Source organism: Lonchura striata, chromosome 3 (assembly GCF_046129695.1).
Source record: "Lonchura striata isolate bLonStr1 chromosome 3, bLonStr1.mat, whole genome shotgun sequence".
Classification (NCBI taxonomy): Eukaryota; Metazoa; Chordata; class Aves; order Passeriformes; family Estrildidae; genus Lonchura; species Lonchura striata.
Genome location: NC_134605.1, coordinates 88,074,215 through 88,088,424, shown reverse-complemented (window position 1 = coordinate 88,088,424; position 14,210 = coordinate 88,074,215). Strand labels below are relative to the sequence as shown.

At 41.8% G+C, this 14,210-nt stretch overlaps 1 protein-coding gene and 1 long non-coding RNA gene across 2 annotated transcripts; one reads left to right on the top strand and one right to left on the bottom strand.

Moving 5' to 3' along the window:
- Positions 1-1,539: 1,539 nt before the first annotated feature.
- LOC110468102 (uncharacterized) lies at positions 1,540-6,549 on the bottom strand. Its single transcript, XR_002465012.3, has 2 exons — positions 6,355-6,549; positions 1,540-2,288 (listed from the first exon to the last, which is right to left on the bottom strand). It is a non-coding gene; the product is annotated as an uncharacterized LOC110468102 (long non-coding RNA).
- Positions 6,550-7,142: 593 nt separating this feature from the next.
- Positions 7,143-13,998, top strand: LOC144246073 (uncharacterized). The gene is made up of 2 exons (XM_077782365.1): positions 7,143-7,379; positions 13,884-13,998. The coding sequence occupies exons 1-2, from the start codon at positions 7,341-7,343 to the stop codon at positions 13,977-13,979; spliced, it is 135 nt and encodes a 44-aa protein (XP_077638491.1). The 5' UTR covers positions 7,143-7,340; the 3' UTR covers positions 13,980-13,998.
- The last annotated feature ends 212 nt before the right edge of the window (positions 13,999-14,210 follow it).

Genomic DNA, 14,210 nt, shown 5'->3' with positions numbered 1-14,210 from the left:
AGCTTCCATCTTGATTTTTAAACACACGCAATTTTCTTTGTTTAGATCTTTAGATCTTGTTTGTGATCTTTAGATCGTAAGATTATTCATATTTTGCTTTCCAAGTGATTTGCTTTTCCTGTTAAATTGAACACAGTATATCTCTCTTCTAATACTCTGACAATTATAATACTGCACAAAAGAGAAATGTTCACTAGTCAAACAAACAACAAAACCACATGTATAGATACCAAGAAAACATAATTTACATATTTTTATGACATGTTCTAAATTTCCTTCTTGTATAATAATTTTGTCATTTAATGGTGTAAGGGCATATTTGAACATGGAATAGAATTGCAATAGAGCTTCCATTACCAACTTTAGCTTCTATTTTTCATTTTTTAATTCAATTCTCTGAATGAATGATTTTTAAATATTTTAACAATAATGGGATTCCAACAGTAAATTATAAGACAAACTTTGAGTCTAGTGATAGTACAGTATATCAGCTGACAAAAGAATATTGTGAGTTATACAAGTGGATGTGCAAATGTTCTTGTCTCAATAAATTGTCATTTTGCTGCAGAAAGCAACAACAACAAAACCCACAGAAAAATCAATGAGCATTCCTCCCTAGCAACAGAGGGGAAAAAATCAGGAGCAGTGTGAAGAGGATGCTGAACAGGCAGTAAGTGACTGATAGCTGTAGTAAACTGAACAGACTGAGCAAAGAGATTGCAGTTTATTTCTGGCTGCAGCACTAATAATGCAAGGCAAAAAAATATGTGGTTTACATTTTAGAAACAAAAACATAAATTAATTTTCACACTTATCCAAAGAAACTTTTCAAAAAGGAAAAATTACCAGTCCTTATAATTGCTGTATGCTCTTGTAATTGCCATTAACATATTTGATATTACTATTAAGAGTACCAGTTTAGCAGTTTTCATGGGTAGCATTGTTGAAAAACTAACACACAAAAATGAAGTATTTTAACAGCAGCTGTATAGGATCCTTACACCAAAATTTCCTAAAAAGTAATAGTAAATATGGAAAGCACTATTAGCAGCAAAGGCCCTGTTTGTTATCCCTGTGGCAGGGCTATGATTTGTCACTAACATACTTGAGAAAATATTCCCAGGCTGTCAGCTCAAACAGCTTCCTGAGATAAATGCTGTGATACATCCAGAATGTCAAACCACTGGACTGTCCCAAAAAGGAGAAAACCTAGTTAAATCAAAAATGTCCAGTTTTCCTAGTGTAGAGGTTTTACTTCAACAAGAATAAACTAGCAGATATGTTGTAAAAGAGCCTAACAAAAGAAAACTTACCTGTAAGCAATATTGTGCAAATATTTTCTGAAATTATTCATCTTTATAATTACTCCTGTAAAACTTAAGTGCCATCTACTCAGATTACATGTTGCCTAAGGGCCGATAATGAATGTTAAACTTGCCAAGTGACTATTACAGGACGTGCCTATAAAAGATCATAATTTCTTCAGTGAGGAAACATTCTTCTTTACAACATCTTTACAGTTTTAATACAAACTGGGTATTATGGAGACAATTCTTTTATTGAACAGACAGAAGCAATACGAGAAATTCAGCAAATATTTCCAAAAAACAACTGAAAAAGGGCTTCACATAGGTTGCATTTGTGAAGTTTCAGTAGTAGTGTTCTAATCCCTCTGACTAATCCAGGGCCAATACATACAAGCAAGGTTCCAGAAAGAAACTAAAATGACCTTCTCTTCAAACTACAGAAACTGGTTTTGGAGCTGAAAATGGAAAATAATTGTCATTATCACAAAAGCATATAGACAAGATCTAGCCCAAGAATATTCAACTAGAAACCTTTATCTTATCCCACTTTGTATATCAAGTGCTCATTTCCATGAATGGTGAAAAGGTCTGTGTTAAATCCTCATAATGAATTGAGAGTATTTTTTTATAAAGATAAAAAGCCAAGGATGTTGAACAAATATGAAGAATCCACTGCAAAGTCTTTCAGTTTTGACAGTGTGCTAGAGCATCACAAATAGATTTCCTAGTAAAAATCCTGTATCCCTCTTCTAGCACATCAGCACAAAAATGTCCACAGCAGAAAGGTTCCCCTCTAGCACAGGTCAGTGCCCCAGTCTGGCAGAAGAGCAGTGTTCCTTAGGTGCTATTTGCCAGCAGCAGAGGGCTCCATGTGTGCTGAGACCATGGAAACAACCGCGTCCTGACACTGCTATTGACTGAAACTTGGGACATAGGAGAGAAATTAACTAATCTTTAATAGTCATGAGACTTTTTGAAGAACTGAAAAGAAAAGAAAGAAGCTTTAAAAAAAGATTTTGACTGAAGACATCCATCAAACAATAAAGAGGAAAACATGCTAAAGGGGAGAATGAATGAGATCAAGCTGCAGAAATGAAGCTGACATAGTAAAAACTGACAATAGCAAGAAACTCAGTATTTTAGGGGGGTTTTATACACACAAAAATTATAATGATTTGAAAATTAAAAAGAAGCACTCAGTTAAATTATTAATGTTGTTAAACTTAACAAATATTAAAAGCAGAATTTCCAGTTAAGACACAATATAAGAAATTCTAAAGCTCCATTGAGATAAAAATACCATAAAGAGTTTGAACTAACTAAAAAACTGAAGTAAAGCATTTTTACTAAGTCTTCTTTTCCTGCTAAATTCACACTTCAAGATGTAAAAATCTGTATTTTAGTTTATGATCTCCTGTACATCATAGCATATGAAATTTCACCCAGTAATTCCTATACTTAAGCCAGTAACTTTAATCTTCATTAACTTCAGACCAAGTGAATTTGTCATATATTTACAAACCCATCTACCTTACTCTTCAAATTAAGAAATGTTTAGAGGCCTATATTTTCACCTTGTGAGATATCACCAGATCTATTTTTTGAGTTAAACAGGAAGAGTCCTCTATATGCCTCATTGTTTCCAGCCTTTGAACATTTTCTGCAGATTTTCATTCTCAAAAACATATCACTTTCACTTCTATGAACCTACCACTCAAACACTGCAGTCCCTTCCATTCCATTATCCTGTTCACCAGAATACCACAGAATGCAAGAGCACCACAGCACCGAACCGAATCAGAAGAGGAAGGCAAAAAAGGGCTAAGAGGTGGAGCAGTAAGTATAAACAAAGGAGTAGGTGACAGGGCACGTGAAAAATGCCACACACAGGCTCCAGATTAATTGGTTGGGATTTTATGTACATCAGAAAAACAAATAGGGTCTGTGGTCAACAGATTTGCACATGGAAATTCATTAATATTGATGCTATAAAAAAAAAAAATCCCTCTATTCCTCACTATTTCACATTAGATATCTAAGGATCACAGAATGCCAAAGCACTGCCCTGGGAGTTCATATTGACTTGTCCATTATAATCTCTATACTCCTTTAAGAGTAACAGAAGTATTCTTGAAAACTTATAAATCTTGCTTGTGTTCCTTGTTCTAGGTGTATGACTTTGCAAAAGTCAGTACTAAACTGCATTTCTGAGTGAATAAAAGTTACTAAACAGCCTAGATTACTCTGAAGGACTATGCTGGCATCATTGCTACTTGCTATTCATCAGTCTTTGCATCATTCATGCTTGTTTTTTTAGACTGATCTTTGATTACACTCCATTGATAAAACTGTTTGAAAACATGAACATTTAGTGTTACAGCCATGCAGTTACTTTTATGCCAATCTTGTCATCTTATCAAAGCATTAAGTCAGCTTTCTTGGCACTAGCTGTTTTCCCTAGAACTACATTGATTTGCATTACTTATGTTCTTTTCCTTTAACTATTTTTTTAAAAAATCTGCTTAGTCATGTATGAGTTTTCTATTCGATGACAGTCTAACTCAGTGATGGTCAACTCACTTCACGTTTTTACACACTGGCATTAGCACAGCCTTCAGAAACCTCTACACAAAAGGCTTCAGTAAATATCAGCAGATCAAAGATCTAACCAGTAGAACCTTAAACGTATACATTAACTGTATACATATTGACAAGTAATAGACATGACATCAAGATCTATATAAATTCCCCATTCCACTAAAAATTAAAATAGGAGTAGTCCACATAGGCACAATGAAACAACATCCAACTGAACAAATTCAGATTCTCACATTTGTTTCGAGTATAAAATTGTTGGTGGGTTTTTGCCCTAATGTTATGTTACAAAAGACCCAGTCAAACATTAGGAACAACTGACTGATTTTTAGAGGGAGTAAAGAAGCTAAGTGTCTGCAAAAGATGAGGACATTAACAACCAGTACTTTTATTTAGTCTTTGAGTAGTATTTTTATAAGTTGTTATATAAAGATATATATTTAAAATTTAAAAGTAACATTTCAGAGTTTAACTTCCATGAATCCCATAGAAGCAACATTCTCAACTCTAAAAAACGTACTCTCTAAAAAAGAACATATATAGTAGCAATGAATTAAAACCATTTCAAAGTGATACATTGCCTTGGTGTGACAATGTTGAAAACTACTTCCTGTTCTGGTCCCTCTGACTAAAAAATAATATAATAGAACTTTTATGAAGTACAGAAAGGTTGACAAATATGACCAGAAGTAAAAAACTTTTCCTTAATTATATTAATATTCCCCTTCTTTACAAAAATGGTTAGCAAAGCATATAAAATATTTACACTTTTACATAAAGAGCATGAATAAAGATTTTTTTTCACTATTTTCACTATCCTTATGAGAAAATAAAGCAATCATAAGGTATATTTGGACTTCTGAAACATTGGAATTATTTAAATTGACTGCTTTACTGCACAACTGCTTATTAAAACTTTCAAAAACTCTTGAGCATAAACTAGGTAAGGACATTCAGTCCATACCCACATTTTGTTTTTCATTCCCACTGCTTCAAAAATGTATTCAAGCTTTTTCCTATTATAGCCTCTTATCATAAAACTTGTATTAATCTTCCTAATACCACAAGATGGTCATGATCACATCTTTGCTTCTCATATTGGTAGTATCAGTCTCTTCTGATTATACCCCATAGATTTCTCTTTTCAAGCATCTATTTCTTTCTTATATTTAAAGTTCGTTAGCAGTGTCACCTCTGCTTCCTCAGTCTGCTTTTTTCATCAGTTCATTAACTGGAACCTTGTAAATATCCACTTGTCTCTCTTTCTCCTACACTTACCTCCGATTGTGCTCTATATTATATGAAATAGGAGACTACTGCAGTCTCCAAGTATCTCTTGCCATCCCATATCATAAAATACAGAAACTGCATAGTAAGTGACAATCAGTATGACATAATTAATCACAATTAGGGGAACCAGATAGGGTCAATCTAATACAAATTATTAATATATCATTTAAATGATCCAGGCATTCTTTACTCAAGAAGAAAAAAAATCCTTTTAGACCAGAAGTTTTCAGAGCTAAATCCTTTCTTCTTTGGGTATATAATTTCAGAGAAACTGCCAGACTTATTTTCAGTGTAAAGTATTGTGCTAGAACACTCAAAGGATGCTTCAGCAGAAAGTAATTTGATTTTAAAATCCTGCTCAGTTTATTGTGCAATGAAGCAGTAAACAAAACCTTGCATTGTTGGAGGAAAAAATCCCAAACACAAAAACCAAACAGCATGGATTAAAGCGGGTAAAGAGCTGTTTAATCACAAAACTATGATTCAGAGCAAATTTCCTGACACTCTAATAATGGTAGAAGTTATGTTGACTTTATTTCTTTATTCCCAAAACCTTCCTATCATTGCAACCACGGAAAAGTAAACAATATTCTAAGCACCCATAAACCTTGAGATCTTATTTTATAGCATTATGAGCACATTTTCAAGAAATTTTATAGAGACGTGGAAACAGCTATGAGTTCACCAGACACGTGCTCCAAGCCAGTAAATACTAACACAGTGTAAATAAATACAGCCCAGATCTATTTATAGCCCAGAGAAGCTAAGTACATTATCCTAGCAGAGACATGGCTCCTGGTTAGAAATTACCTTATGGCCTCCTGAAGCCAGGTGGAGTGAAAGTTAGCATAGACATGTTCTAAGTAGCACATCGCTCACTTCCTCTGAACAAGCTTATGCAGGTTCTACAAACACAGGACATTTGGGCAGAATCAAAACCCAGCTATGCCTTTGTACAGGGCAATAGTAATTTGAGGAGACTCACATGGGGCTGTTTATTTTTTATATAAAATCCAACTTCTGCAAGCTCTTGTAATCTGTACAGCAGCAATAAAATACCATGCAGAAAAAAACGCTCAACTAGTTAAATACAACCAGATCAGTTTCAGAAGAACACAAGCTAAAAATAGGCTGTTATTTCATAAAGCTGGCAGTGACCCACATTGAGGTGTTTCCCGGGTTGCCGGGGTCCAGCCAGGGAGCGCCGGCGATTCCGCTATCCCCGAGGCACGGCAGCGATTCCAGCGGCGCTTCCCACCGCCGGCCGCGCCTCCTGCCGCCGGCCTGCCGGGACCCCGTGCCCGGGAGGCGCTTCCCAGCAGCGAGGGCGCGAGGCCGAGCGAGCCCCGCTGGTTCTCACACCGCCTCTGGCCTACTGGGCTGAGCTCCCATCTGCCACACCAGAATCACAGCTTCTATACCGACTTAAAACACACAGGGTAATCTGCGAGCGGAGCGCCGTAAGAGCTTCCCGTCGGTATTAAACCCGCCAGAGCGGTTTTGCAGCCCGCTCTGGGCGAAGGGCCCGACGCATTAACACCCGCGCGGGAGCAGCTCTCCCTCCTCTGTGCCACGGCGGGCACGGGGCGGCGCAGCGCCAGCCGGCCGCCCCGCCCGGCGGCGCGAGGAAGCGTCTGGAACGCTCCGTCCCGGGGGACCGAGGCTCGCGCCACGCGCTCCCCGGCGGGGCCAGCGGCGGGAGCGGGCGGGGCGCGCGCGGGCTGTCCCGGCGCGGCCCCGAGCGGCGCTCCCCGCGCCGGCCCCATTCACCAACCGGTTCCCGCCGGCCGCCTCCGCCTCTCGCGCCCGCCCGCCCCGCCTGCGCCGCGCCCCCCGCGGCCTCGCGCCCGCCCCAGACGCGCCGATGGCGCCGTTGATTGGGTGGGCGCGACGCCCGTCAGTGCCGCGCGCGGGGGGCGGGGCCCGGGGCGCTCGTGCGGGAGGCGGCGCCGAGAGTCGCTCCTGGTGCAGCCGCGTCCGCCCGGCGCCGCCCGCAGAGCCGCCCGCTCGCCGCAGCCGCTGTATGGTCCTTCCCCGCGCCGCCGCCGAACCCCCGCCGGCAGCTCCGCGGCCTCCAGCGCCTCCTCCTCTTCCTCCTCCTGGTTCTGCTCCTCCTGCCCCCGGCGGTGGCGCCCGCACCCCGGCTGTATGATCAGGCTACAGTCTTCAATGAGTAACCATATTCCTGTGAGTGCCGCTCGCCCGCGCCCCCCGCCCTGGCCCCTCGCCCCGCTGGCCTTTCGGCCACCGCGCCTCTCCCCCATCTCCTCCATGTTGTCTCTTTGTTCTGTCGCTCGGGCCGCGCCGGCTGCGGGCGGCTTCTCGAAGCGCCGGGCTGCGGCTCCCGTCGGGCGGGCCGCTGGGGAGCCGAGCCCGCCCGGCTGCGGCACGGTCCGGCCTCCCTGCCCGCCGGCGCCCCTCTCCTGCTCCCGCCTGCCGGCACCCCTCTTTCCTCCTCCGCCGAGAAGGGAGGAGGTGGCGACCTCCCCGCGGCTCCTGGGCGGCCCGGCCCGGGCACAAAGCCGCTTTGTGCGCTCGGCTGCCGCTCGCCCCGCCCGCCAGCCCGGCCTTGTCCCGCCGGGCGCTGTGCGGCGGGGTCCGCCGGGCCGGGCCGGGCCGCGCGCCGGGAAGGGCAGCGCCTCCGCGCCCGGGGCCGCGCCGGGAGCCCCCTGCCGGGGGAAGCCGAGCCGGGCGGCGGCTCCGGGGCACAAGATGGCTCCGCGTCGGGAGCCTGATCGAGGCGTGATGCGAACCCGTGACCGCCGCAGTCGGGGCGACGGCCCGGCCCGGCCCGTGGGGCGCTGTCACGGCCGGGACAGTGTCTCCGCACCGAGGACAGGTTGGGGCAGCCAGGCCGGGAGCCCGGCGCCCCGCGGCGGCGGGACGGCCGTAGCCCGGGGCTGTCCGGGCGAGCCGGGGCTCGCCCGTGGACGGCGGGCTGCCAGGCTCGGCTGCCGCGGCTGGCGCTCATCCCCTGCCGCGGCCCCACGTGCGCGGCTGCGGCCGGGGCGAAGGCGGCTGGGCGGCTGCTTTGTCTCAGCCGTACTCGGGTGGGGAGTCAGTGCCGGCTGCGAGCGAGGACGTGAGTCCTTTCCAAAATGAGCTCTATGCAGTAGAGGTGGGGTATGCCCGAACTCGGGTGTGCAGCCGGCATTGTTCGGCCGGAAAAGTCCGCAGACGAGTCATTGAGTACATGTTGAAGCGGATGTTTCTGTAACAATCTGCCTGAAACCTCAAAAGCTCGCGAATACGGTCAAATACCTTAATTTTGACCGAAACTGCTTTCAAGACCTTGCAATCTCTTTTCAAGGAAGGCATTTCGTTCTGGAGCTGGATCACAATTCAGCTTTGGAAGATTTCGCTTGCTGCCTTTTGGTTTGTTTTCCTTTTTTGACTCACCTAGTAGTCTCGGTGCCTGTGCTGCATAACATCTGTGACTATAGGGCACAGTGTGTACTTAAGCAGAAAAGAATCAAACAAGGCACAGCTTGCTGGTGGTAGTATGCCGTCCAAAAGCAGGGAAGCAAGAAAGACAAAGAATTAACAAAATCAAGTTGTCTACGACAACAGAAGCAGGATTGTTCGCTCACTGTTAGCCAGCTATGCACATTGCAAGTGTTATGAGCTGGCAATTGTACAGTTTGGGTGGCATGAAGGTCCTGTAATCTGGTGTTTCTTATTTCTGCTGGAGACAACTTTCCAATATGTCTACCTGCATCTGCTGAGTCTTTTGAAAGCAGTGACTCAGAAGTATGAACCCTATCTCTTTGTAATCTCATAAAATTGCCAAATCAGGAAACCTGAAGATTACACTTAAATGCCAGCTCATATAATTCCATTGATGGAAAAGCAAAGGGTTTTGAAATTGTCTTAACAAAACAGAGTCGTTTCAGGTAGAAAATGTGGAGGAGGTAATACAGAAATTGCACAGCCGTGAGAGGAAATATGAGAATGAGAAATAAAAATGTGTGATAGATATAACAAAAGCCAAGGCAACAGGATGTCATTGTCTTACTGAAACTAAATGTCAGTAAGACAGTAAATAAATAGAAGTTAGTCTTATCTAAAAACTTCTGTTAAGTGAAACTTTCCTGTTCTGACAAAATACATGCCACATAAGAATGCCGGATCTGTCCCAGCGTGTAGGCTGACTGTAAGCAATCACTTGTTTTAAACATTAACCAGAAGACCCAGATAAGAGTATGACTGAACCGAAAACAACAGATTGTCACCTTCTTCAAAAAATTAAAACTCACTCTATTGGGTCAATATAAGAAATAATTCTTTGTTAAATTGAAGTCCTTACTACTTTCTTCACAGTTGCAACTTTCTGCTAGGCATTCATTACTTAGTTAAACTTGATGAAATACATGGAGACATTTATTGCTGTATGTGCTATATTTCTCATGTTATTGCTTAAAACATAATAAAATCGTTTTTTTGACAGGTTTTATGTAGTTTGCTGTTGAAGTCACAGGGTTAAGTCATTTGGAAATTCCTTGCTTTTAGAAACTCAGGAGGAAGTGCTAGACAAGGAGATGGATTAGTTTCTGTGATGTCTTAATTTTTTCCAATACCTGTTAAGGCTTCTTTGCATATTGTTTTGGTGGTCCAAGCAAAAAAACTTTGAACCAGATCACATGGTCTTGGTTTCATCATCTCTAAAAGTTGCATTGACTTGTTATGCAGGAAGTTTTGAGATAATTTTTTCTTCCCACTTCTTGAACCACAAGAATACGCTTCTGGCATAGAGCATGTTGCAACAAATTTATGATAAACCTTTGGATTCTCCCTTCCCATTGGTGATATATGAATCTGTTTGCATAGGCAATGGGTCACTTTCCATGGTCGAAAATGGACAGTGTTATCACAGGATATCATAAGGGCAGGCAATTATTTGCCCAGTAGATAGGAGGTGCATCTTGTCAAGAGTACCTTGTGAAGGTGTGCTTCTACCTTGTGTTATGGCTTTGCAGTTTGTACCCCTTACCCTCTCACTCTTCACTGTCTGCTTTGGCAGTTGCTGCTGATGCCTTGAATAGTAAGAAGCTGGAGGTATTTGTCATTCTTTTTGTTGGGTAGTAAGTTAGAACAATGAGCTTCCTTGCAGGTGTCAAATTGTGAAACTTCGTTTATTTTAATTTTCTAGTGTTAGTCCTGTGGTTTCAGTAGGTGAGTGTGTGTAAGGTCTTGACTTAAGAGATTGTGAGACCACATAATTGGTTCTGGGTATAAATGTTTTCAGTCTGTGAGCAAGTGGATTGAGCAACCATGAACCATCTTGCACATGTTCTGAAGATAAAGTGTCACATAACTGTGTTAAGAAGTGCTTTTGTTTGCATGCTTTTCAAGATGCTACTGAGTTGTGAACCAGAGTGTCAACAGCGTAGAATAATGTTGTATCTGTCTGCTTTCCCCATGTCAATAATGATCTAATAGATTACTTTTGTAAATCATTTTTTCAGGCATGAGTGACTGTTTCAAACTCCAAATAAACAGCCATGTGAATCTACTTGTCAGTGATGACGGCTCTGTCCCAGAGAAGGGCATGAATTAAAGCCTTCCTTTTCAAAATGCCTTCCTCCTGCTTGAACAGACTATTCTCTAACTTCTGTCTTGAGTTGTAATGGATCATGCAATCATAATTAATGCAGCTATAATGGACAGGTCACCTTCTCTCAATAGGGGGTCTTGGCATATTAACCCTAGTTTTGTTTTCCAAATTTTTTTGGTGGCTCTGCCAGTCTAAATGTTGGACTTTCTGTTGAGATGGAAATTGCTACTTTTTCCAAAATCCTTCAGTGTTAAATTTTCTCGAGGAAAATTTATATATAAATTGAAAAAAATACAGTGATTCAACATACCTAACTTGATGGTACAAACAATGAATTGGTGTAACTCTTAAGAGTCTTCTGCCTTCAACACTACGTGTTTGAATTTCACTTATGCAACTTTTTGCTTTCATGCACTGTCTTGACTCTTTTGATAGCTTACTACCTAAACTGTATGAGACAAAATAATATGAGCTTTTGAAAGCTCATGACATCGTTTGAGTTCCCTCAAAGCCCGAGATCATCATAATTACTGCAACACTATTTTCGTAGCTGATTTCTCATCTCCCCAGTCTTTTTGCTGAAGTTGGGTCAAGCCTTGTACTCTGGCTTAACTGCATAACAGATACAGTATGCCCATGTACTACTCATCTTTCATTTTCATTTGACTCCCAGAACAGAATGAAGCTAGGTTGGCAAAGCTGTCTTGGGATAGTACAATGTGTTTCTGCCTAAAGGTTGGTCTGCCTGTGAAACTTTCCTGCTAGTATTGGTGAGAAGTGACGGCATTCACATCAAAGGAAACTCTGAGCTTTGGTCCTCTGTAGTGTGGCAGCAGTAGTTGCCAAGGCAAACAGTGAGGCTTAAGTACATGCTTGGTTAGGTCCTTAGATGTGTGAGTTACTAAGGTTCTGATGTGTCTAATACTGACTGTTAAGTCAGTAATTAACAAAATTAATTCCTTTGTAAGGGTTAATAACACATGGAACTCAAATGTAACATTGCATAATCTACTTGCTTTTGCTTTGTATAAGAATTTGAACTGTGCACCTAGTTTCTAAAATGTCATTAGCGATCTGCATGAAAAATAAGGATTTTTTTACTTAACTAATTACTTACTGCCTACCCTTTTCTGTGTTTACTGGTTTGTGTGGTATCTTGAGTACTCCTAGCTGGGAGTAAGGGCAACCTGCCTAGAAGACTGGATGAAACCTGATTACTTCATTCTTCTAACCTGCCCTGGTATGGCAACATGTTAAATGTTCTTTTCTCCCCAAAAGCTCAGTTTTGCCAATTGAAAGGTTTTCATCCTAATGACTCCATTCTGTGTCCTCAAGCTCACTTGCATGCATTTGTGTTTCTGACAGTCTTCACTCCCTCATCCTTTAGCAGAGCAAGGGTTTGTCTATGCTTCTTAGCAGTCTTAAAAAGAGATTGACAGGAGATCTGCCAGTGCAGTGCACAAAGCAGCACAAGACCTTGTGCAGCTATATCTGCTTAAAGCTGTCCTGTCCCTTTCTGCTGTTCCGCTTCTTAAACTAATTGAAAGCGACTTTAAATAAGTTACCTTCAGTTCTTTTTTTCAGTTGCTATTTTAGCTGTTCCCTAGATCTGGTCCTAGGAGGCTTTTAAATGCACTCCTGCCACCTTGCTAGGGCATGGCTGGTGAGTCAGATGATTCTTGGAGTCCTTCCGAGTCTGAATTCTTCTGGTTCCTGTTACTCTGTTGACCTTTGACTCAAGAGGCTCCTTCTTACTACTTTTCCACGCCTATTCTATTTAGAGTTCTTGCTCTCTCTCAAGTTGTTAAAAGTAAATACTGAAGTAGCTTTTTTTACAAGTAGCTGACTAACTTAATCCTGGAGTCTGCATCACTACCAGGTGATGGTAGTATCTCTGGAGTGGCAGCAAAGTGGATGTGAAATTGTCATCTTAGTTTCTTTCTGTTGACTTCATTCTCGTGTTTATTAGCAGGTTGGAGTTTTATTGTGTGGTTTTTTGTTTCGTTTGTTTTTTACAAGTCACGCCTATGACTTAACACACACATCAAAACTCTTACCAGGAAGCTGTCTGAAAACATGAAAATAGGTTGACTGATAAACATAAATAACTTTTTCTGCTAAATATTTCTAGGATTGATAGTTTCTCTCAAATACCTAAGTATATTTAGTGGACATGTGATTCAACTTGTACCTCTTTTGGAAAACAGAACTCCCCTCTTCTTCTCTCCTGTGTCCTAGACAGGTATAAGCAGTAATAGTGGTAGAGTAGCTGGGCACAAAACTTAATGCATCTATCTGCTGTAAGGGTTTTACAGGTGTAAAAAAGCACCTATGGGTAGTTCATTTGCAACATCTGCAAATAAATAAACAACTTGGAGCAGTTCATTTGCTATCTTAATTCATGGTTGCTTCTTCCAGTAATTATATGTATAAATTCAACCATAGCTAAGCAGCATACTAGTGGACAGGAATGACCTGTTCAAGAAACTTGCCTATGTTTTTAGCTAGACCATTACTGCTTTCTGTGTATATTAATGAAGTCATGGTGTAAAAAGACTGCTAAAGCATATGAAGGTTGCCATTGGTCTTTAGCACTTATTGTGTAAAACGTTTCTTAGTTAGTAAAGTGTATGCCTCAGAAGCTTCTGTTTAAAAGCCCATGTTGTACTCTTAGGCCACAAAGCCTGCATTTGCTTTCAAGGCCTACTGTTTGAGTCAGGTGGATTTATACACATTTTTTTCTGTAACTTTAGTAATTGTGATGTCTCTCAATTCAAAATGGGGAAGGAAGTTGCATGGGTACCCTGGGAGAACTATTCTTTTTATAAATACTGGGATTTTTAAAACTTGTTGCTGTGTTTTGCACATCTGAAATTGGTATTTTAATACATTACAGGATTTGGTGTTGCAAAAACTCTACATGGAAACTTTGTAATAGATAAATTTATTTATTTTCTAGTAATCCATGCTAAAAAAGGTAACAGGATTCTTGCACAAACCTAATTCTTGGAATAAAAATAAACCTTGTGAAACCCTTAGTTGCTGTGGGTTTTTTTCATGTTATAAAGCTTGATGTCTTAAAACCTTGTTTCACCTGTATTCATTATGCTTTTCCCCCTGCCCCCCTCTCTTTACAGCAGTTCTGTGGTGTTCTTGGTCACACATTTATGGAGTTTCTGAAGGGCAGTGGAGACTACTGCCAGGCACAGCACGACCTCTATGCAGACAAGTGAACTGTAGAAATCCATTACTACTCCACCAAGAAGCCCCCCTAAGAGTGGTTGACCAGGATAAGAAGTGTTGAATTGAAATCGGCAGAGCATTTACCAACGAAATTCAGACCTGGATGGGGTAAACCTCAGTGCACTGCCTTTCTTTTGCCTCAGTATTACTGGATTGAAGAATTGCTGCTTCTTGTTAGGAGGTTCATTTCATTTCCCATTGCTCCCAACATCATACTTCCA